This window comes from Lissotriton vulgaris, chromosome 4_1 (genome assembly GCF_964263255.1).
Source record: "Lissotriton vulgaris chromosome 4_1, aLisVul1.2, whole genome shotgun sequence".
NCBI classification, from domain to species: Eukaryota; Metazoa; Chordata; class Amphibia; order Caudata; family Salamandridae; genus Lissotriton; species Lissotriton vulgaris.
In genome coordinates, this window is record NC_141691.1 from 54,047,206 (window position 1) to 54,070,867 (window position 23,662).

At 48.1% G+C, this 23,662-nt stretch overlaps 1 protein-coding gene across 1 annotated transcript in view; it reads left to right on the forward strand.

Annotated features, from left to right (window-relative positions):
• Positions 1–23,662, forward strand: part of LOC147718350 (uncharacterized) — a 395,588-nt gene that overhangs the window by 205,668 nt on the left and 166,258 nt on the right. Inside the window, exon 6 of the mRNA XM_086918293.1 lies at positions 7,212–8,981. Coding sequence (XP_086774419.1) covers positions 7,212–8,981 — 1,770 coding nt within the window. The remainder of the gene's footprint in view (positions 1–7,211; positions 8,982–23,662) is intronic.

Genomic DNA, 23,662 nt, shown 5'->3' on the forward strand with positions numbered 1-23,662 from the left:
TGTTTACATATTTTGAGGTGCCCTGCTGCCCTCTGTGGTATGCGGAGCAAGATCTTGCCTGCACTCTGAGAAGTTCTAGAATAAGTTGGCTGAGATGGTTCTTGATAGACTGCTTGCAGCAAGTACATTTTTGCAATCCAGCGTGGACACTTCAGGTTGTGTAGCTCATGCTCTGGGCACATGGGTAGTGGTTTGTCATCCTGTCTTGATGTACACCACTGAGGTTTTTGGGGGCATTCAGGGGTCCCTTATGGACATGCCTATTGCTGGCTCCAGCCCCTAGAGATGAATCTGATGCGGCTTTAGAGCAGTGCAAGGATACCCAGCTGTAGGAAAGTAGGATCTGCTCTCATGGTCACCCCATTTGTTGCTGGTGTCATTCTGTTTTCTGAATAGTCTGATTGCGATCCTGCTGATTGGGACCCCAGTCACTGTGCTCTCCCCCCAATTTGGACTATGGTAAGTACTTTAATACCTTCCTAATTGGCTACTGGTGTACTAGAAGTCCCTAATATATGGCACTAAGGTGCCCAGGGCATAGGTACACCAGAGGTCTCCCATGGGGTGCAGCATTTATTTTGTCCCCTGTGAGAGACCATTCAAACTGTGAAGACAGGCCTGCCGTATATCTGAGGTCACTACACTTAAAACCTACAAGTCATCCCTAAGGTAGGCCTTTCAATCCTGAAGGCAGGGTGCTTGGTTAGAAGTGTGAGGGTGCCCTGTATGAGCATGACATCCCCCTACAAACCTGGGAGTCTACTCTCCCTGCTTTGTAAGTGCAGTCAGCCATTTACTACATAGTGGACCTCAAGTCAATTGTGCGATGTAGAACAATATATTGGCCATACTGAAACCAGTCATGTTTGGTATCAAACATGTTGGAATCCTACCCCCAACACAGATTCCAGTGTTGGATGTTGGATCCCATGTCCTGGGGACGGGGGGTGCTTATCCTGGTACCAGCCTTTCAGGGTCTAATAGCAAGCTAGTGCTGCTGCCGACCACAGACCAGATTCTGCCCTCACATGGGAGGCTGACAACACTCATGAGAGGAAGCCAGACGCAAACATGAGATTGTATAGGAAGCAGGTGGTATGTAGTGGCTAAACTGCCAGCACCTGAACTTCACCGACAACACGCAGAACTGATTGCGTGAGAAGGAAGGTCTTCACATTTAGCAACCTCAAAGGACAGTTGGCCACAGACTCATAAGGTGTGCACATCAGGAATGTGAGGACCAAATTAAGGTTGCTCTGTGGCGTAATAGAGTGCGCAGGAAGAAAGTTATTCAAGTCCCTTCTAAAAACACGTCACAACTGGCAATTTTCAACTCAGATGGCTCGTCAGGCAAACACTGCAAGTACACACAGCAAAGCCCTGCCTAGCCAAGAACAGAAAATCAGAATGCTTTGCCTGAGGCAGATCAACAATATGGTTTTCGCTCCAGGTCACAAATTTAGTCGAGCAGCAGGAGCAGATTAAGTTTGTGGACAGTGACCCAAAAACATCCAGCACTTGAACAGACAGATCAAACCATCTCTGCTGATTCTACTCTTTCTTCATGCATGGGTGTGTACACTTGTCTAGAATCCAGCCCTGTTCTTGGGAGAGCTGGTTCTTCTAAGAGGGGTCAGAGACTAACTCCGCAGATCAGAATACTAGATACACCCTCTGCACAGTCTGGGGAAATCCGAATGACCCGGTTCATAATTGGAGGAAGCAGCATCAGAGGTGGGAACACAGAGGAGATCAGAGTCTCAGGGAAGGTGAAACCTCTTCTAGGGAGCCCAGAGGTGGAAGCTTTACAGTGCAAATAGATCGAAAATTAGTGTTTGGCTGGCACAAACCGATCTACCAAGCTACACCCCACTGGGCAAATATGTTTCTCGAAGTGCAGATACCTCTCGTGTTTAGCTAGACAGTCTGCCGAGCTCCTTTGCCCTGGTGTTTAGGAATCCTGTTAAATGGTTGGTAATCCCTTGAAGATCCCGACAGTGCCACAATCTCCGAGCCAGCTGATGCATCAAATGTGAACCACATACTGCTTTGCTTGTTACAGTACGACGATGGTTGAGTTGTCAGAACTGTACAGACATGCCCTTATTAGAAGGCAAATCAAACTCTAAAGCCAACAGATGGCACACAGTTCCAGAAAATTAATATGGTGGGCCTGCTCTAGCGAAGACCAAAGGAAACGCTTCCAGAGCCAACACCTCCATCGAAACCTTGAGTTCTGGGTAGGTTGGGGAGAATAGTCTGCCACAAATCAAGTGTGTATTCTTAATTTATCACTGAAGCTCCCGTTCTTACTCGTCTATTACAGATGTTGTCCAAGAGGTACCCCGTGTGCTGAGTCCATTTATGGCCGGGGTTCCATCGCAGAGCCTTCATTCATTCAGTATTTATAAAGCTCTACTAGTCACCCGAGAGGTAATACAAGTGCTAGGTTGCTGGGCTCAGTAGAAAACCCAGGTCTGGAGTCTTTTCCTAAATTTCACCAGTGAGGGCGATGTCTGGAGGTGAAGGGGTAAGGCCGTACCAGGACTCGGCAGCGAGTTAGAAGGAACAACCTCCGCTGTGTCTTCGGCTGATGGGCAGTGTGTGTGTGAGAATGAGGGAGACGGAGCAAAGGTTTCTGGATATTTGGTGGAAGTTCAGTCGGTAGATGATATATGCTGGTCGTGGAGGGCGTTCCTAAGGTGTGGGGGTAATTAGTCCGTTTGGACAGGTTAAGGATGAGTCTGGCCGCTGAGGTCTATCTTCTGCTTGAGTCTTCATGAGTTTGGTGGTGGTTCCTGTGTACAGTGCATTGCCGTAGTCCAGCCAGCTGGTGATTAGGGCTTGAGTGCTGGTTTTAATTGTGCCTATGAGGAGACATTTGAAGATTCTTCATAGCATGCGGAGTGTGTTGAAGCAGGTGGAGATCACTGTTGATCGGTCGTTTCATAGTCTGCTGCTCAGAATGATGCCAAAGTTGTGGGTGTGGTGTCAGTGTGGGAGTGGATCCGAGTTCAGCAAAGCAGGCCACCAGGTGTCGTTATGGGGGGGTGGGGGGGGGGGGGGGGGGGAGAGAGACTTTGTAGCCAAAGATCAGCACTTTGGTCTTGTTAGTGTTGAACTTCAGACAGCTGACTTTCATCTAGTCAGCAGCATTCTTCATGCACTTGTATAAGTTGGTCTTTGTGGTCTGCTGAGAGTGAGGATGAGCTGGGTGTCGCCAGCAAGGGATAGGATATTGAGGTTGTGGGTTCCTACGAGGTCGGCTAGATATGTCATATAGGTGTTGAAGAGGGTGGGGCCGAGGGATGAACCTTGCACCACAGATGGTGCTCTGGGGCAAAGTGAGTTGGGTGTGTTCTCAGACTTTGTTCCGTGAGGAACAACAAGATCCATTTGAGGGAGTCTCCTTGGAAGGCGATGTGGTGCAGTCTCTTGATGAGTGTGTGTGGTGGGATAAGGGGTCGAATGCTGCGGAGAGGTCGAAGGATCAGAGCTGCCGATTCTCCCCTGTCGAGGAGGAGGCGGATGTAGTCCGTGGCAGAAATCTGATTAGGAGTTGTTGAGGCGGTTATTTATCTCCATGTTTTAGGTGAGCTGCTGGTTTACAGCCTTTGTAAACTTTGGAGGGGAAAGGGAGCAGCGAGATGGGGCGGTTCTGGAGTTTGATGTCAGCAGAGGGTTTCTTGAGGAGTAGTTTGACCTCTTCGTTTCTACGCAACTGGAAAGATGGCTGTAGTGATGGATGCTGTTAGAAATGGGATCTCTGGTTGGCTAAGGCTTGCACCAAAGCCAGGCAGATACCACTACTCTAGTCAGGGCAAGGGAGTTACATGCCAAAGATAACCCCTACTCACCCCCTTGGTAGCTTAGCACGAGCAGTCAGGCTTATCCCGGAGGCAGTGTGTAAAGCATTTGCGCAACACACAGCAGCAACACACTAGGCACACTGCAAAAAGGAACTCCACACAAGGTTCTATATAAAAATAGCCTTTGGATTATAAGAAACACATTAAAGTAGTAATCCCGCAATGCACCTAGGCAACCACTGACCTGTCAAGGATCAGGTTGAACAAGAGCCCTTGAGAGAGAACCTCAATATACTGACAAGCACCACAATTTATATATCATCACACGTGATCAATGTAAGTCGCCGAAACGCGTTGTATGAATAAACCGAAGATTTAATACTACTGGATTGTTTTGTGGTTCCTGAGAGCGTACAAGATACTGGTATCTTTGTTGGACATATATATTAGAAATTTTGACAATACACATTGTATAATAAAAAAAAATTAAAAGAAGGTAGCAGCAAAACATGTGATATAACCACCTTAATTGTTTAAAAACATTTCATAGAAAGTATCAAATTACATAGGTACAGTGGTAATCAAGATACTCAAACAGTGAATTTAATATCTTAATCAATCTCTCCTTGGGGCTTCGATTACGCGGGGGAGACAGCGAGAACCTTTGGTACTAGTTTCACTGAGCACTGGTCAGCCATACATACTTCCAAATGAATACCCCTTTGGTGAGCCATTGTATGGACCTCCAAAATAAGCCTAATGATGATCGGTGGTACATTTTGGGAAATCTAGACAGTGGCCTCCATATTAGTAAGGATGACTACAACCTGATCCTTGACAGGTCAGTGGTTGCCTAGGAATATTTTCTATTACATGTGTATTTACCCTGTCCTAGAAACTCCATTCGGAATCAGGGGGTCCCTGTTACCTTAATGTAATCACACAATGTACACTGTGCCAACTGGCACTGGGCAGTATTTACAGGGGATTATATACACCTGACAGGGCCCCGTTCAGAATCTTTAGAAAAGCACAAGTAGAAAATGTAAAAGCACAACCTGTAACTACAGGCAAAATTAGGAATTTAGCATTATCACATTGGCGTAAGACACCATCCCAATACATCATAACCTGACATTGGGCAGTTACACGTTGGGCCGCAAGCCTCCTTAGTATAATCACATTATGCAGTAATCATGAGGCCTAAAACACATTTATCCCAGGCATCACAGTAGGCATAAAAACAACCTATGCATGAATCACTTTGGGCAAATCATTATACCATGACATTTGTATTCGGCATGACCACATTAGGCAATCGCAGAAATAGTGAGCGCCATCGCATGAAAACATTGGGTATCACATTAGGGCTAACCGTACGCATGAATCGCGGTGCCTAACATCACACAACTGTCCCCAGCCCCATTGGCCTCTCACAGGGGCTCAAGGAAGCCCAGTGTCCAATAATGTCGGGGCTGGCTGCAAGAGCAGCGAAAGCAACGTGCGCAGATGCATAGCCTAAACGTGGCAGCTGCCCACTACTTGCTGGGCAGCTGTAAAAAGGATCCTGGGCACCAGCGTGTCCCCTGAGTCCCTCTATCGCCAAAAGAAAGTGCCCCCGTGATGCAGCTGCCCGCTCTCTCTCGCGGTGCAGCTGGAAGTGGGACTGGCACCACTGTGCCTCACAAAGGAATTCTCCTGAGTCCCACTCCAGGACAACTGCCCCAACATGTTGCAGCTGCCTGCTTCTGCGGTGCAGCTGAGAAAATGCCACACAGTGCCAATGTGCCTCGAGTGGCACCAATACTGTGGTGCATTTAGCCCCCCTCTCACTCAATGGGGTGCACCGGCGGATTTCTCTGGGTCACTGGGGGGCAAGCACTGCCAACGTGCCTCAGCTCTCATCCACCCCCGGGCCCCTCCTCACCTGGTCGGCGGCCTCTGATGTCGGGTCACAGGAGCGCAGGGTAGGCTCCCGTCAGCTTCCTGCTTCTGCCTTTGGCCAGCCTGGGGCTCTCCTTCACGCAGGGGAGCTCTGCTGTAACTTGATCGCTTTTCTCCTGGGCTGACGCAGGGCTTCCCTCCGCTCACAGAAGCCCCCTTGTTGATTTCTCGCTGCGGTGGGGAAAGCCCACCAGTCTTCTACTTCCTGTTGGCCGACCCACAAACGGGCAGTCTCGCCCGACTTCCTGTTTGCGGTTCAGAGGCGGCAGCTCCTTCTGTGAATCTTGGGCCGTTGTGGTGATTTTGTGGCGGCAACGGTATACTAAATTCACCCCTGCACTCCTCTCATAACAGGAATTACCAGGGAGACACATACCCCCCATGCATTCCTATGGGAGGGCAGGCCAATCTCACCACGCGCACTCAGAGCGCGCACGCACTTTACACTGTGCCACAGTGCTAAAGTGCGCAGAGGCCAAAAACTACTAATATCCGGTCACAGAAAAGGCAAAGTTTAAGGGTGAACCTGCCAAAAGGGCAAAGTCCAACAGATGTGTTGAGTTTGGGGGTGAGTTGGCAGCTGATATCCTTGCTTACTAGGTTGAAGAGATGGTGGGGCATCGGTAAGTGGGTCCAAGTGGATGTAGTTCATGATGGCTGCGGTGAGCTGTGCCCATGAGGTGAGTGGCTGGTTGATGGAGGCTTCAATTGGTGTGGAGGTCGGTGGTTGGGGCTCGAAGTTCCTGTAAATGGTGGGTGTCTTGTGGAAATGGTTCTCTAGAGCATTGCAGAGTTCCTGTGAAGGAGGCATTGTTTTCTTGGTGGTAGTTTGGCAGGAGAATTCTGATGTTGAAGTGTTTTTTGGTGTGATTGGTGCTTTCTTTGATGCAATTTGCAAGGGCCTATTCAAAAGATGAAGAAACTGCAGTTAGAAGTATCCATCCATCCAAAAGAACAAGATATTTGCCTTCAGTAATACTCTTTCTGGTGGCAACCCCTCTGAAGAGTCCTTCGCTCTCCCTCCTTGCTTTGTGGGGTAGCCTTCTAGGTGCTGGTGAGGTTCCACATTAGATTCTGCGCACGATCACCGTTCGGTCTGTTACTGAGGCGGAGTGTCTAAGGCTGTCGAATGCTTTGTTGTAAACGGATGTGAGCATGCATGGGTGCCACTTATATCTGGCGTCTCACCATTTATTTCTGAAGGAAGGACAAGGTTGCTAGGGTGTTGAATGGTGCCACCTATCCACACGTGGCAGCAATTGCAATTTTCTTTCCCAGATTCAGTTTGTCACCAGGGCGAGTTCTAAAGGTGGGATATCTGCAGTTAGATACTGATGATGGCAAATGGCGGATATGTTTGGGTGTTGCAGGGAAGGTGTTTTTTGTTTTTAAAGATAAAAAAATTGTGACTGTCTCTTGAATGAAACTTGATCAAACATACACATTTGTTTTTTGCAGCACCTCCTAATCTGGGTTCAGAGCCTTCCGCATCCAAAAGACCGAGTCCAGTACGAGAAAAGGAGGCAGCAAATGCAACCCCTGCAAAGATGGAGCCACCAGGGACTGGAATTAAACGTTTTAAGAGAAGTCCTCTTATGTTGGGAAAACCAAATCTTCCATCTCGCAAGGACTGTACTGAAACAGAGGTGCAAAAAGCAGAGACAGAATCACTCCCCAAACCCTCTGCTGTTATGAAGCAGTCAGTAACTGAGCGAGAATCCATCCACCATTCTCAGTCAACTACAGAGGAAAGAGCTGGATTGCAACCGATCCCTAATGATCCTCATACCATGGAGAAGTCGGTTCTCGCATCCGCTGCGTTCCCTGAACACCCTGCAGAAATGGAGTCCGTGACGGAGCCAACGTCAATCCACACATGTGCGGCTTCAAAGGAACCAAGAGCAGGGCTGCAGGTGGCTCATCAAGCGCCTTCTACCATGGAGGAGGTGATGGCTGAACCAGAGGCAATCCACACAACCTCTGCTGCTATTGAGGAAGTGAGGCCTAGCCCTGAAATGATCCATGACCATACTCCTCCTACAGAGGAGCGAAGCGATGGGCTGGAAGCGGTCATTGATATTTCACCAATCAAGGTGGATTCCATGACCTTTTCGGAGTCCACGCTTAAAACCCCTGATATTGTAGAGGGATCAGCTCTTGAGTTTAACTTGGTCTCCAGCTCTCCTGCTGTTGTGAACAAACCTAGTGATGAGCCTAAAATCCTTCTCCAAACTCCTGCTATTAAGGTGGAGCCCATGACGGAGCCTGGCCCACTCCATGCAATCGCGTCCGCGGTTCAAGAACAATGTGCTCGGCCGGAGCCCACCACCCAAACTGCTCTTCAAGAACAAAGTGTTTTCCGGGAATTAATTCATACAACTTCTGCTATTGGAGAGAAGCCGAGGAATGGACAGGAATCCATTTCCAAAACCCCGCCTTTAATGGAACCACAGAAAACCCTTGCTGCTAGGGAGGAACCAATCGGTGGACCAGTAGCAGGTTCTAAAGGTTCTCCCACCAAGGAGTCTGAATCATTCTATGTAACTCCTCCCACTTCAATGAAAGCAAAACCTACATTGGACCCTGTGTACAATAGAACTCCTTTTCCTATGGCTAAGAACATATTTGAGTCTGCATCCTTCTTTAAAACACCTGGTACTGTCGATAAACGAATAAACACCAGTAACTTAACACAAGCGTCACATTACAAAAACATTCCAGGGTCCGATAAATCAAGGAGTGACCTGAGAACAAACATTCCTTCCTGTATGATAAAGAAACCGAGAAATGGTCCATATTCATGGATAAAAACACCTGCAACAGAGGGGAAACCAGACTCCTGGATGGAATCCATCAATGAATCTCCTTTAAGAGAATCTGAACTGAGCACTGGCCCAGAAACTACAAACCAAAGTCAGTCTTGCACTGCTCCTGCTCAGAAGCAGAACACCAGCTTTGTTGTCAACCCGTCTCTTAAGACAGAGAAACTAAGTACAGAAGAGGCCGCAATCCACAGATCTGAAAACCTAGCTCACAACATGGAGGTCATAACGGACCTGGGTTCAAGCCACATAACGCCCCAAAGCCCTGAGACACTTCTCGCTAGTGGGATTTTCCAACCTACTCTCTCTAGTCCGGCTAACAGTATCCTTCATATGAGTACTGGGGAGACCAAGGGAGCGGATTCCCTGGATGAACCAATCCGGCACCCTCCAGCCCCTAAAACAGGTAACCATGCAAATCATATCAGTGTGTGAAGGATCTGAGCTCTACTGTCAATACTGTAATATGCATCAACACTTGTGGTCTAAAGTCAATCCTTGGTTTTACATCTCTAAACTTGTGGTCTAAAGTCAATCCTTGGTTTTACATCTCTAAACTTGTGGTCTAAAGTCCATCCTTGGTTTTACATCTCTAAACTTGTGGTCTAAAGTCCATCCTTGGTTTTACATCTCTAAACTTGTGGTCTAAATTCCATTCCGTGGTTTTACATCTCTTTAAACTGCTCTGTCCTGGCTGCACAGCTCTGTGACTTTGCTTCAAACATATGTTCAAGTGTTTGCTTCTTCAATGAATAATGCTGTCAGAACTTGTTGCCAAGTCTTGAGGCTACAAATACTGTTCCTTCCATTCAGGAGCACAGAATGTGGAGCTCTCCATGCATGCTAGAGGTTTTTCATTAGTTTGCAGGCCTGAGGCACTGGCACAACCCTAGTGTCTGAGTGCAAGAGGCGCTTGAACTCTCAGCGCAGACTGAGTTGATGGCGTTGTCTTACTGATGACTTTCTTCTGGTGGTGAGGCCGTGTACCAATAATTGCTGCGTACGTCCTACTTGGAGCCGGTGGCTTCATGGCCTGGTGTCAACACTTTAAAGGGTCTCCAACCCTGGTGTCAACACTTTGCAGGGTCTCCAACCTTTTCTGTACAGAGCTACTTATGTTCAATGAAACACATTAACAGCTATTAATATTATTAGTGCAGTATCATTTCAATGTCTTTATATGTATATTAATTCTAGCGAGCAAAATTATTCTAATTTTATAGGCTGGGCTGCACACAGGTTAGCTGCTCAGTTAGCTCAAGAGCTACAGTAGCTCATGAGCTACTGTTAGACTTATTTACCATCTTTAAAGATGGTGCCTGTGTTCTCCCAGAAGACCATAGCTACTGTTGGGTAATCTCTTGCTACAGTTTATGAATCTCCTCACCCACTGTCCTGAATGAGACACCGGGACAGGTGGGCCACATTAAACTGGTCGCACAGTGGCGTGAAAGTGGCAGTGTGGCTGGCCGTCACTGCTGGCCCCTCACTCTTGAGCAGACCCCACGCCTCCTCTTTAGTAAATGGGTCTTCTCTTTTGCCATTGGGTATGAACTGTCAACGTAAGAGAAGGACTGATCAGATAGCTCCCACTGAGCAGCAGAGTGAGAATCGCCCGCATTTCTGGGGGGAGAGAAGGCAGAGTCTCCATGCAGTGCCCCAGGGATGAGAATGAAGCGTCAGTGAGAACGTGCCCTCCCCACAGTATCATTTAAAAGCCACAAAAAGTGTTGCATCACGTGCGCTTAAGCGCACGTGATGCAACCCTTTTTTGTGTCTTTTAAATGATACTATCGGTGTCAGAGGGGGGGGGCACTGCCCCAAAGAGAGCGTGACCAGTATCCCATGAAAAGCAGTGGCACCGCCACAGCGGCCCTCGCCCTGTGTGATCCTGAGCAAGGCTCCCAGGGGTATCTCACTCTACTTCCCCGGCAAGGGACGATGGTGTTGTATATTTATACTTACTTCAATATGGCTACTTGATGTCAGTAGTCCTTTTTTAGTGTTTCTATCTTCTAACCTAAGAGTGTTCTATCTGGTATGTGAGGATTCCAGCCTTGGCAGTTGATGGTCTGGTCAGCTGTGAGGTTTACTGCTCTATCTTATCCTGTACTATCTTAATAAATCTATCTTAATAACCTGAAGACGTGTCCTGCTGCCTACCTAATTTACTTACAACAGATGGGTAAATGACCTACAGGCTGTGGAAGCGCCCCTGAATCTGCCTGCCTGGGGTTCCCCTCAGACGTGTCGGTGCTCATTGAAGAGCCCTCGCTCTGCAGGGATTCGAGTGAGTAAGAGGCGGCCGCAGCCCCTGGAGGAAGCGGACTGTGGGCGAATTCAACCCCATTTGAGGGGCACGAGATATGTGAGGAGGTGGGCGCGGGAGGTTTGGTTGGGCCATGCCCTCTCCCCCCACCCACCTTCATTAAATGGGTGGGGCCCAACCGGGTGGGGAGAAACCGTGATTCCTGCCCCTTTTGTAATCTCAATGAATTATCGCTTTTGCATATTGATTTTTGTGCCTCTTTTACTAACCTAAGACGCAGCCTACTATTATTGCTTGTTTTAAGAGCGATGCAGGTCCGTCGAATCAGCAACTTGATGCATATTATTTTGCACTGTAAGCATATGGTGCTTTGTTGGGCTTTGGCTATGTTTTTGCCCGTTGTAGCCCAAGAGCTTCCCCACTCCTTCTCTTAATAATGTAATTTACTCTTGTGTTGCGTGTGCATGTTTTTCACGTTTTTGGCCAGGCCTTCATCTAACTGGAGGAAACAAATAGCATATGAATAATTTATATTGATCTAATGAGTTTGAGGTTTCTTCCTGTTTTTATTACTGGTGTTTTTAGGTCTCGGCTATAACGAGCTGAAAGCGCGTTCTCGCCAGAGAACTATTGTCTGCGTCTCAGCAGTCTGAGAACACCGAAGTGAGACAAGACCTGGCCGCGCGCAGGGTTTCCCCATAGGATAACTCTGTGCGCACGGCCAGGTCTTGTCTCCACAGTGCTAATGCAGTTCGGATCGTGACGCGCGCCTGCTGGAATGCAGGGGGAGTCTGCATACCAGCGCGCGGCGCTTCTAAAGTGGAGACTGAGTGCGGGAGAGGCGGAGGCAGGCTTACAGACGAGGGTTGGCTATTGTTTCAAGGGCTCTAACGTGTTTTTTACCACCTTTCACAGGTTTGAACAGAACATTAAAAAAACCAGAAGAACCGCTAACAAAAGCAACAAAAAGGAAGTTCTAGAATGGAACCCATTTCCTGTTTTTATATCTTAGTAACACGATCTGATCTTCCTTACACACGCACAAGAGCTTTTGCCAACTTGTATTTGCCTATGGTAAAATGCAATGACAAAGGGAGGCGAGCGTGCAGAGATGTGAAACGCCGTTCGCTTTCTGCACATCTCTGGGTGGGGTGCGGTCTGGAGCCCTCGGCTCGGAGGTACTGATGCAGCGAGATGGCAGTGGCGATGGAGGAGTCTGCGGCATTGTGTTTCTTCACTCTCCGCCAGCGCCCCGCTCCAGCACAAAGGATGCTGCGCCCCTCCCCTCAAAGTGACTCGAAGAGATGTCTCGCCACTCACCCCTCCACCCAACGCACACAGATTCCTGCTTCTCCATCACTGCGCAGTGGCACGCGAGAGACGTCTGCATAGAGAGCAAGAGACCTCAAACGGGCTAACTAACGTGGGACCGACGAGATGTCTTCACCAGCCTTAGAGACAGCACCGCCTTTGCCCCCACCTCCTGAACACTTCCTGCTCTGCCTCTTCATTACTTCGCGCTGCGCCTGGAGGCTGGCGCACGAGGGTTGAGTGAAAGTAATTCACAACGAAGTGCAAGCCCCAGGAGAGATGGCTTCACTAACCTCGGGGTCAGCCTTTTCTAATGCCCCCTGTTCTGGTGACAAACGTGTACAGAGAGTGCAAGTGACCACATCGATCTGACAAGTTACTCAAGAAGTGTCTTCATCATCCTCGGTGACAGCCCTTTTCTAGTCCCCCATTCCCCACGCACACCCCGACATCACTGCGCAGTATGTGCGCCACGGCGAGCTGCGGGTTATACAGAGTGAAAGTGAGCAGCCTCTGTGACGCCGCTTCCTATTCCTCACTCCATTTTGCGCACACACACACGAGAGCCAGCCATGCCTAGCGTATACTCGCTGTACATCCTCCAGTACGCATTCTTATTTTTAGACAACAGCACAGACCTCAGACATGGAAGATGCGTGATTCAGGAAAAACCCCCAGTACAAATAGGTACTTCAGGCAATATGCCATAATACCGATTGCCTGTGCCTGACTGCATTGGCGTTTTTCATGCAAAAATTGATATACTCTGCTACTTGTGTCACAAGATCTCTTGCACAAACCTTTAGTAAATGTGGGCCTTGCTGTATCTATTGACCCGTCCCTGTCATGAGCAATGCCAATAGCTCTAACTTTAACAATGCCGAGACCATTGCATTGTAAATGCTTGTTAGATGTGTGGTTTGAATTGCCTAATTGGTATGAGAGCCAGGTAATAAAATATACTTGAATACTTGGTAGGGGAGAAGAGTACGGGATTAATAAGCAACCCCCACCTGAATGGTCTGGGTCCTAGACCAATTTCTCTGCAGTGGGGTCAAGGACTGTGGCGTTGCACTTCACCCCGGTGAGAGTTCCCTGTCGTTCTCACCCCCTAGAGAGCATGATTGGCTGTGCGCCTTCTGTAAGGATGTTGTTGTGTTGATAGTTCTACCTGCCGGTTCCCACCTCCTCAATCTCCTGGAGGTGCCAGGCTGAATCTGGGGACCTTGCAGGGCCCTCCTGATTGGACAGGTGGTGTCCGAGCTCAGTCTGCTCGGACCCCTGCCAGATATGACCCCAGAGCACACATGGCGCCGCTCGGACCTGGATTCCCTTTTTTGCGTGCTTGTGACTTGTATCCGATCCCTTTTGTAGTTTTCTTCTGTTCTGAAGGTTTTTGCGGTGCTGTGTCCTGTTTCTAGCTCTTACCTCTCCTTCTGTCTTGGGCAGTTCTGGTCTCTTTGCCCAGAGTGAATCTGAGCTCTTTGCTGTGCTGGAGAAGGCCTGGATCGCCACAGACGTAGCTGGCCGAGAGGGTTTCCAATGGACCCGTAGGCCAATGAAGCTCCATCAGCCCAGAACCCGTTTTCTCTGGTTCTCAAGGTCACTTGTATCCTTGTCCATGATCAGCCCGCCCTCCTTCGGCCCCTTGACCCACTTCCAAGGCATGCCTCCTATTCAAAGCTGCTCTCCACCTCGAGCATGTGTTGTTTTGAAGGTTGTCTGACCTTGATGTGGTCTTTGGGCCCTGCTCGTGCACGGGTGGGAGAGGCCAGTGCCACTGCCCAGCTGGTTCTGGTGCCGTGGTCCGTGCTGCAGAGTCTGCCCCCTGATGCCGGCCTCGCTGAAGGGGGTGCTATCCTTTCAGGCCTCGCTCCTGCCCCCACTGGTCCACCTTCGGGCCCCAAGGAGCCTGTGGCTGGCTGTAGGACCCTCGGCCAGAGGTCTCTTCCTTCCATCGGCCTGCTTTGGACAGGTGGTCGAGTCACTCTTGGCCTCCACATATTCCACTCTGTTGGCAAAGGCTGTGTCCAGTGTTTTTCCACTGGTCGTTGCTGGCTTGTCCTGGGGGCAGGTTATGGAGACTGCAGGGACAGGCTGCCCGGTGTGGAAGGGCTGGGTCATATAGCAGACGCGCTCTTCTTGAGTGCGTCCAAACCAGCCGGGCCTTCCCTGGCGCTGAAGAGGACTGCTGGGTCTTTGGAGAGTGGGGGTCCCCGAAACTGCTCCAGAGGCCCCTCTGCGGGGCTCATTGGCAGTGCCTAGGACATCTGGTGATGTGTGGGTTGTGGACAGCAAGAATATTGCTTGTTGGTGTTGGCAACCATGCCCCCATTCATTCGAACCACAGACCCCTCGCCTTTTGAATTCCTCTTTCTCCCGCCCCCGGGACCAGACGTGATCCAAACATTTTCCAGCAATTCTGCTGGCAAGATCAACACGCTTAGGGAGGCATAAGGTATTTATTTCACCCCACCCGCCTGCTCACATTTTTAGACTACCTCCTTTGTACAAAATGGCTGGGGTCATAAAACTGCTCACATTCGTAAACTACCTCCTTGAGCAACATGGGGCCATAAAACTGTAGAAATAAATCCTCGCGGGTACCTTTGATGTCCACGAGGCTCCACAGCTCTAACTCCCCCACTTTTCCCTACCAGCAAGCTATGAGCAGTGCCTGCTTGAATAGAAAGTGAAATGGTCCTGCTCTGAGCCCAAAGTAACAACAACAGACAAAGGACCAATATTTCTATCTCCCCTATCGGTTCGGCCATCTTAGTTTGTCTATCTTGGGGAGACCATCATGGACTAGTCATTTCTACCATCGACCTAAAGACCTAAGGCCTCTTAGACTCTCAGACTACTTTTTATCGGCTGCACAATTTACACAGCTGGGCGTTTTTCACGTCGGATTTAGATAGTCTGCTTTTTCACAGTGATATGTATTATTATATTCCTGATTGTATCCAGCACATTTCACTTTTTCTGCACCGATTGCTACCCATATATTATTGCCTCTTACAGTAGCATTATATTCTATATTCCTAACTGTATCTTGCACGTCCCACTTTATCGTCACCGGTAATGCACCGTTTGCTACCTCATATATTTTTCTTTTGCTGCTCGCTAATGCCACTTGTTGTGTCATTTAATCTGTGTGTGCAATTGTATTCTGTCACTGACTCCTGTACCTTACATATTTTTGACTACTCACTATTGGCACCTTCGATTTAGATTTTTTATGGTCTGCACAGTTATTTTATTCAAGTATTTTTCTCAGTTCTATATTTCATATTTTATACCTCATATATTTTTCGTTGCTGCTCACTAATGCCACTTGTTGTGTCATTTAATCTGTGTGTGCAATGGTATTCTGTCACAGACTCCTGTACCTTACATATTTTTGACTACTCACTATTGTCACCTTCGATTAGATATTTTTATGGTTTGCACAGTGTTTTATTCCAGTATTTCGTCAGTATTGTATTGCTACTTGTTATGCACTTGTTTATAACCTACATCGAATTCACTCCTATTCCTAAAATGTACTGTCGAATTTCTCACATAGACTTGTCACTGATGTAACCTGCACTTACATTGTCCCTTCCCGTATACACTGATTACTACCGCATATGTGTTAACTGCTCGCAGTATTCTGCTCCCTTATATCCTTATTGCGCACCCTACACTTGTGCAACTCGCACCCATCTCAAGTGTTAATCTTGTATGTACTGATTACTACCTCAAATACCTTGGCAGCTCACTAGTGTCACTTCCCATTATCTCACTATTATTGTCTGCATCTGTACTCTGCGTATAGCATTACTGTGCACTCACTAGTGTCACTTTAGGCCCACGCAACTGTTTAGGACTGTGCACCCTCCCTCCTACACCTACCTAGACTGTCCTCCCATCATGGAACCTGTCGGCAAACACACATATAGAATCAACTACCCACCCTCACTCACTAAAAAAGCCGCTTAACGCTTTAAACACAACTTCCTGAGGTCCCACCCTGAAACTCCTTGTGCAGACACCTACTTCTCACCAGTCAATGGTTCACTGAACATTGATAGTATCTTCCACACCACACGCAGAGCCCAATGGAGAAACACGTTCTGCACCTTACTCACCGTCTCCACCTCCAGGAATTTCGCGCATGGCCTAAAACTCTCCATCACTCCATCCCAACTCTTCCCGGGCAGAACAACCATCACTATATACAATAACGGGATTATCCTAATTCAATCCACAGACAAGAACCTGGAACTACTAGACAACCTGTTCCCCACGTTCAAACAACACCTCACCAGTCATCGGACCCCCACTCCTAGCACCCGCAGGCCTATCACCCCTGAATTCACAGCCCCCAATCACAACCCTTCTAACCTAGCTCAACGCCAAAACGACACGCACCTTCCCTCCACCTCCGGCACCTTAGACATTCACCCACCTAATGTAGCTACCTCGCACTCCACATTTACAGACATAGATCCCTCACCCACACATTCCAGCGGCACCCCCTCCCCCCCTGCAACCTCACCTTGTCATCCCCTCATACCACACCCATTCCTGTCACCCCTGACACCACAGCCTCAAACCACATTCATTCTAACCTAGCCAAGCCCCAAAACGACATGCACCTCTCCTTTACTCCCGACACCCTAGTCACTCACCCACCTACCGTAACTACCTCACTCCCGTCGAGCACAGACATAGATCACTCCCCCTCTTACACCAACCACCTCACCCCTTCCCCTCACACACCAGCCCTCATCCCCTTTCCCACCCCTGATACCACAGCTCCCACCCAAAATGACATGCACCACCCCTTTACTCCCGGCACCTTAGTCATTCACCCACCTACCGTAGCTACCCCACATCCCTCAAGCAGACATAGATCTCTCTCCCTCTTACAACAACCACCCCACCCCTTCCCCCTACACACCAGCCCTCATCCCCGTTCCTCTCATCCCCGTTCCTCTCATCCCCGTTCCTCTCCTCCCCGTTCCTCTCATCCCCGTTCCTCTCATCCCCGTTCCTCTCATCCCCGTTCCTCTCATCCCCGTTCCTCTCATCCCCGTTCCTCTCATCCCCGTTCCTCTCACCCCTGATACCACAGCTCCCACCCGCAACCCGCCTAACCTAGATCAACATCAGACCGACACACACAAAGGCAAACTCCATCCTTTATCCCCCCCATTCTCAGCCCCCACTTCCTCCCATTAACTAATCACACAGAACACACCACCTCCAACTCAACTACACCCTCTCAAAAAAGAACCATCTACAATCCCACTACCCCCCCCAGTCTCACCCCCCACTACCCAACCTCCACCCCCTTCACCACTAATAAACGCCCATCCTCCACCCTGCACTCTACGCCTACCACCAATACTCTAATCCACACCACCAACCTCTCCCCTATGTCATCCACGCCCGACCCTCCCATCCCCACCTCCAACACATTTCCCACAGTGGACCACATTACGGCCTCCCTCCTCCAGCTCAAAGAAGACATGTACATCATCAAACAACAACTACTCTGTCTATCACACTCCAGTCACCCCTCACCCAACACCCTCCACCAGATCAAACAAGACATTCACATCATCAAACAACTACTCAGCTCACACCCCAGACACCACTCACGCGCCTCCACCATCACCTCCCCTCCCAACTGGTCCTCCACCCGGGAGGCGAACTCTCGCACTCTACTCCCACCGCACTGGACCTCAATCCCTGTTCACAATCGTGAAAACCGCCCCCATCGCTCCTGCAACTCTCTCTGACCTAGACACAATCACCCTCCTCCGCTCCTATGACTCAGCTCCCCATAGCAACACACCCGACACTCTCACTGCCATTCCTACGATTCACTCCAATCCCCTTAGACCCCCCACACTGAACAGAATCGCTATCCATAGTAACCTGAGTAAAGTCCCCCTCGCTCTAGAACACCCTTCCACCCTCGACACACCCCGTATCAAATGCACTCTCCTCAACTGCAGATCAGCCGCTAGACACTCCGCCGCTATCGCCGATCTCATCCTAAAATTGGATCTTGACTTAATCATTATGACTGAAACATGGCTAACAGAATCTTCTACACCTATAATGGACATTCTGGTTCCCCCCAACTACCACATCACTAGACTTGACAGGTCTGGCAATAAAAAAGGTGGCGGAATCGCATGTATATACAGGAGCAACCTTTCTGTCTTGAAAGTAACTTTCCCTACCCTCCCCAACATCCTGTGAATACATCTGCCTCGATATTATCAGTGAGGGCAAACCGATCTGCACTCTTCACGGCGTTTACCACCCACCCGGTGGCAACCTTACCTTCTCCCAACAAATCATGGACATGATCTCAACCAACTCCGGGCGACAACTCACACAAATATACCTTGGTGACTCAACCTCCACTGGAACGATCATAATGATGCGGTGGTAAAAGGTCTGAAGAATTTCCTTAACGCCCTTGACCTTACTCAAATTTGCAACAGTCCAACACACGAGAGAGGCTCTATCCTCGACCTTATCTCCAAAGAGGCCTCTATCCAACTCGAATCTATCCAACCCTGTGACTGGTCGGACCATCATATTATCACGTTCTTCATCAATGAAAAAGTTAAATTTAACCCTGTTCAATCCGCCAGGCCCAAAGTCTGTAAAAGACATGAAAAAACTAAACTCAAACTCTCTGCCCCCCAACAGCTGCAACTTACTACTTCCTCCTGCTGGCGTTAAGGACGTCCAATCCTTGACTGATCACTATCTTAACACTATGACCTCAATAATTAATGAAGTCGCACCCTTGCAGCTAAAAAAAGCCACCACAAAAATCTCCAATCCCTGGTACGACGGGAGTCTCAATGACGATAGACGCGCCATGCGAATGGCAGAGCGCACCTGGAGATCAGCTCCCTCGCACTGAACCTAAAAAACCTGAAGAAAAAGAGAAATGCCTACTTCAGGAAAATAAAACAATCAAAATCAGACTTCTTCAGCCGTCAGCTCGACCAAGCCAAAAATCGTCCGAGAAAGCTGTTTGAGCTTATCCGAACACAATCCAAAGAACAACCCCAACCTCTCAACACTATGTGCGAAGCTCCCTCCTGCGAAGACTTCGCCTCTTTCTTTAACCAAAAAACTGACAACCTAAAGAATGATCTCCTCATGGACGCAAGCCTCTATCCCAAACCCCACCGCATAGCACCCACTAAACCAAAAAACAATGCCACCTGGTCAACCTTTGTCACCTACACGGAAGAAGAAATTGGCAAACTGCTCAGCACTCTGAAACATCCAATCACCTCACGGACCCCCTTCCTGCTAACGCTGTCAAAGTCCTTACCCCGTCGCTCCTTCCACACTGGACCAAAATCATTAACAGCTAACTTCAACAAGGGACCATTCCCGACTCCCTCAAAGTTGGACAAGTCACACCTTTGCTAAAGAAACCTACAGCCGACCCCTCTGACCTAAACAACTACCGTCCCATTACCAACATTCCGACTCTTGCCAAACTGCTGGAAAAATGCGCACAAATACAATTGACTAAACACATTACTCAGTTTGTTCTCCTCAACTCTCATCAATCAGGCTTCCGAGCAAATCACAGTACTGAAACTGCTATGACTCACATAATCGACGACGCCCTCCAAATCCTAGATCATAACAATACCTGCCTCCTCATCCTCCTTGATCTCTCCTCCGCATTTGACACCGTCAAACATGAGAACTTACTCGAACTATTAAACACAAGAATGGGCCTATCTGGAACTGTGCTCAAATGGTTCACTTCCTTTCTGCATAACAGGTCGCAGAAATTCAAGAGCAACAACTTGATGTCCGCGCCAAGACCTGTATCGCTAGGCGTACCACAAGGATCCTCCCTATCCCCAACTTTGTTCAACCTAGTTATGGAACCTCTCACCTTGCTGCAAGAATCCAATGTACACTTCCACATGTATGCTGATGACACCCAACTTTATCTCAAACTACAATCACCCAAAGACATCACGCTCTTGAACTCAACGATCAGAAGCACCCAATCTTGGTTGGCCGCTAATCATCTCAAACTCAATGCCCTTAAAACAGAGTTCCTTCTGATCTCACCTCCCGCGAAGATCACTACAGCACAAATGTGGCTTAAACACCTAACGGCACTCAATGTTCAACCCACCATCGTGGACTCAGCAAAATCTTTGGGCATAACACTTGACACCAATCTCAGCATGCAGGAACACATCAACAAAGCAACTAAGGGAGCAAACTACCAAATCAACACCCTTAGGAAACTTAAACCTTTCCTTCCAGCCAAAGACTTCCAAACTGCGGTACAATCACTAGTCATACCTCGAATAGAATACGGCAGCACCGCCCTCTGCGGTCTCCACCTAGCTACTACGGCACCCATATGAGCCTCTTTAAACGCCGCAGCGAGACTTATCACTGGATCAAAAAAACACTCACACATTTCCCCTGACTTCAAATCCCTGAACTGGCTGCCGTTTCAAGCCAGAATACACCTGAAAATCGCTTGTTTGACACACAAGGCTGTCCACCTGAGCTCACCTAGATACCTCGCTCAGAAGCTGACGATTTCTGGAGGCTCCAGAAACACTAGAGGTACAAACAATCTTTTGCTAAAGCCTAAAAGATTCCGCAAGGAAAAAACCTATAAACTCTCTTTCTCAGGAATGGCTCCCAGGATTTGGAACTCGCTCCCCCCTGAAACCAGGCTCATCACCTCTACCATACTTTCCAAGAAAGAAGTAAAAGCGATCCTCATGGCTAAATACACTTGAACCACTACTGGGGAAAAACTACAAAGACTCGATACTCATCTGTACTACTTGTTCGAACCCTTTGTATTTTTATTTTGACTTTGAAATTGACTTACTTGATTGTTTTATGATATCACTTCAATGTACTTTTAACATGATTGATGTATCTGCGTATACATGCTCCCCTCCTCTGTAAAGCGCTCTGATATCTGCGAAGATCTTGTTCGCGCTATATAAAACTTTCAAAAATAAATAAACTGCTCCCTGTAAAAAAAAATATAAAGAAATATGGATTGGCTTTTGATGACTACCCACCTAGGGGCATAACAACCCTTGTCAGGGTGAACCCCAGTCAATGATCAACTTGCGCTCAACCCCCTGATATCTGCGGCAGGCGCAGACCGGCTCAACTTAAAGCAAAGTCGAAAGTATTTATGCAGCACTTCAAGCAGCAACAAGTCAAACCACCAAACCATAAACCTCCCAAACCGATAGGGAAAATAGAGCAAAATGTAATAAACTAAGTGACTCAAAAATTACCAAAAGCTCAATAAGGAGAACCAGAGATCTGAACTTCGACGTAGACTGTTTGGGGAAAAGAACTAAGTGGATTCAAGTGCTTAGTCCAGTTAAGTGAGCCGCGTCCTCGGCGTTGCCAACTTGCCCCTTTCGTTGCTAGCAGGAACCACCAGAGCAGTGAACCATTTGTACTCAAAGTCCACACTGCCACCTACTGTATCCCTAAGGTTATTACACGGAACGTTCCACTAAATTATTTTTCGAACTCCTTTATTTTATAAAATGACGTTTTTATTTAATATTCGAACGTGATAAACCGCTTCCCAATTCGAAAATAATTTGTTTTTAGAATATTGAGATTAACCTTAATTTTTTTTAAGCGTCTTCGGTGTATATTCAAGTGTATTTTGTTCGTTTCTGAATTACATTTGAGAACGTAAAAATGCCTCCAATCGTTTTTTTAGCAGCTAAAATATTTCTCATTATCTAAACTAGATTCAGAATGTTTAATAATGTTACAAGTTTGTGTATTTTCTGATTTGTCAATCTGTTTTGGAAGCCGGGGGCTTAGATTTGCCGGTGTTTAGGACAACACTGTCATCTAGCGGTGAGTTTGAAACCTCTCCTAAGTTACAATGCTTGCATGCTTTGGAAGTGCATGATGTGTAAATGGTCTTGCAGTGAAAAATATGTATTTTGAAGTTGGGCCTGCATCTTACAAGAAGTCTTACAGGTTTTTTTAGTGATGGTCTGGCTGATTCCTTAATGGCAACTTTTGAGGGTGCCAGCCCATATCTGAGCGCCAGTGAGCCAAATGGGAGGAGGTTGCCTCAGTCAAGTAAGTCCTCTGTGGAGTATCCCCCCCTCATTCCTCTACACTGACCACTGTTTCGTCCCCTCTAATCTTGAGATTCCTATTCCTCCACATTGGGGCATGTACATGGATCACATTCGGGTGATGAACCTATTTGTGTGCCTGTTACCATGCGTGCCCCGAGACATTCAATATATGATTGCAAGAGGGGGTTCGTTTGGGCGAGACTGCTGTATTACACTGTTTAGTCGCCTTTTGTATTCAGTACGTGTATTTAGAAGAGAACCTATGTGGATGTTTCCTGTGGGTTTTCAACATGAAGCTAGTGTGTGCCAGTTGAGTAACTTGCCAATCTGAGATCATGTGTGGCAGCTGTACCCACCCCTGCGGTGATTTTAGCCTGAAACGCCAAATGCTTAAGATGTGGCTTGTGGCTGTTCCATATGAAGTTCTTTATGTCAAGTCAAGTCAGGAATTTATATAGCGCACTACATACCCAGAGGGTTTCAAGGCGCTTAGGAAGGGGAGGAGGATTACTTGTCAAATATCCATGTTTTAAGTAGTTTTCTGAATGCTAGGTGGTTCTGGGTAAGGCGAAGGTGAGTGGGGAGTGAGTTCCATGTTTTAGCAGCCAGGTATGAGAAGGATCTGCCTCCCATGGTGGTCTTGTTGATGCGAGGTACAGTGGCCAGGGCTTGGCTGGAAGAACGTAGTTGGCGGGCGGGGGTGTAGAAGGACAGTCGTGAGTTGAGGCATTCTGGTCCGATGTCGTAGAGTGATTTGTGTGCGTGGGTTAGCAGTCGGAAAGTGATTCTCTTATTGACGGGTAGCCAGTGGAGGTCTTTCAGGTGACCAGAGATGTGTTCGTTGCGTGGGATGTCTAATATGATCCTGGCTGAGGCGTTTTGGATTCGTTGGAGTTTTTTCTGGAGTTTAGTGGTGGTACCTGCGTAGAGGGTGTTTCCGTAGTCCAGTCGGCTCGTGACCAGAGCATGGGTGACAGTTTTCCTGGTTTCGGTGGGGATCCAGCGAAATGTTTTTTTGAGCATGCGAAGAATGTTGAAGCAGGATGAGGATACGGCGCTGACTTGTCTGTTCATTGAGAGTGAAGAATCCAGGATGACGCCTAGGTTCCGTGCGTGGTCTGTCGGGATGGGTGCTTTTCCAAGGGCTTCCGGCCACCAAGAGTCATCCCATGCAGAGGGGGATGTACCTAAGATGAGGACTTCTGTTTTATCTGAGTTCAGTTTCAGACGGCTGTGTTTCATCCATTCGGCAACTTCTTTCATTCCTTCGTGTAGGTTAGTTTTGGCGGTGCTGGGGTCATTGGTGAGAGAAAGGATTAGTTGAGTGTCATCCGCGTAAGAGATGATGTTGAG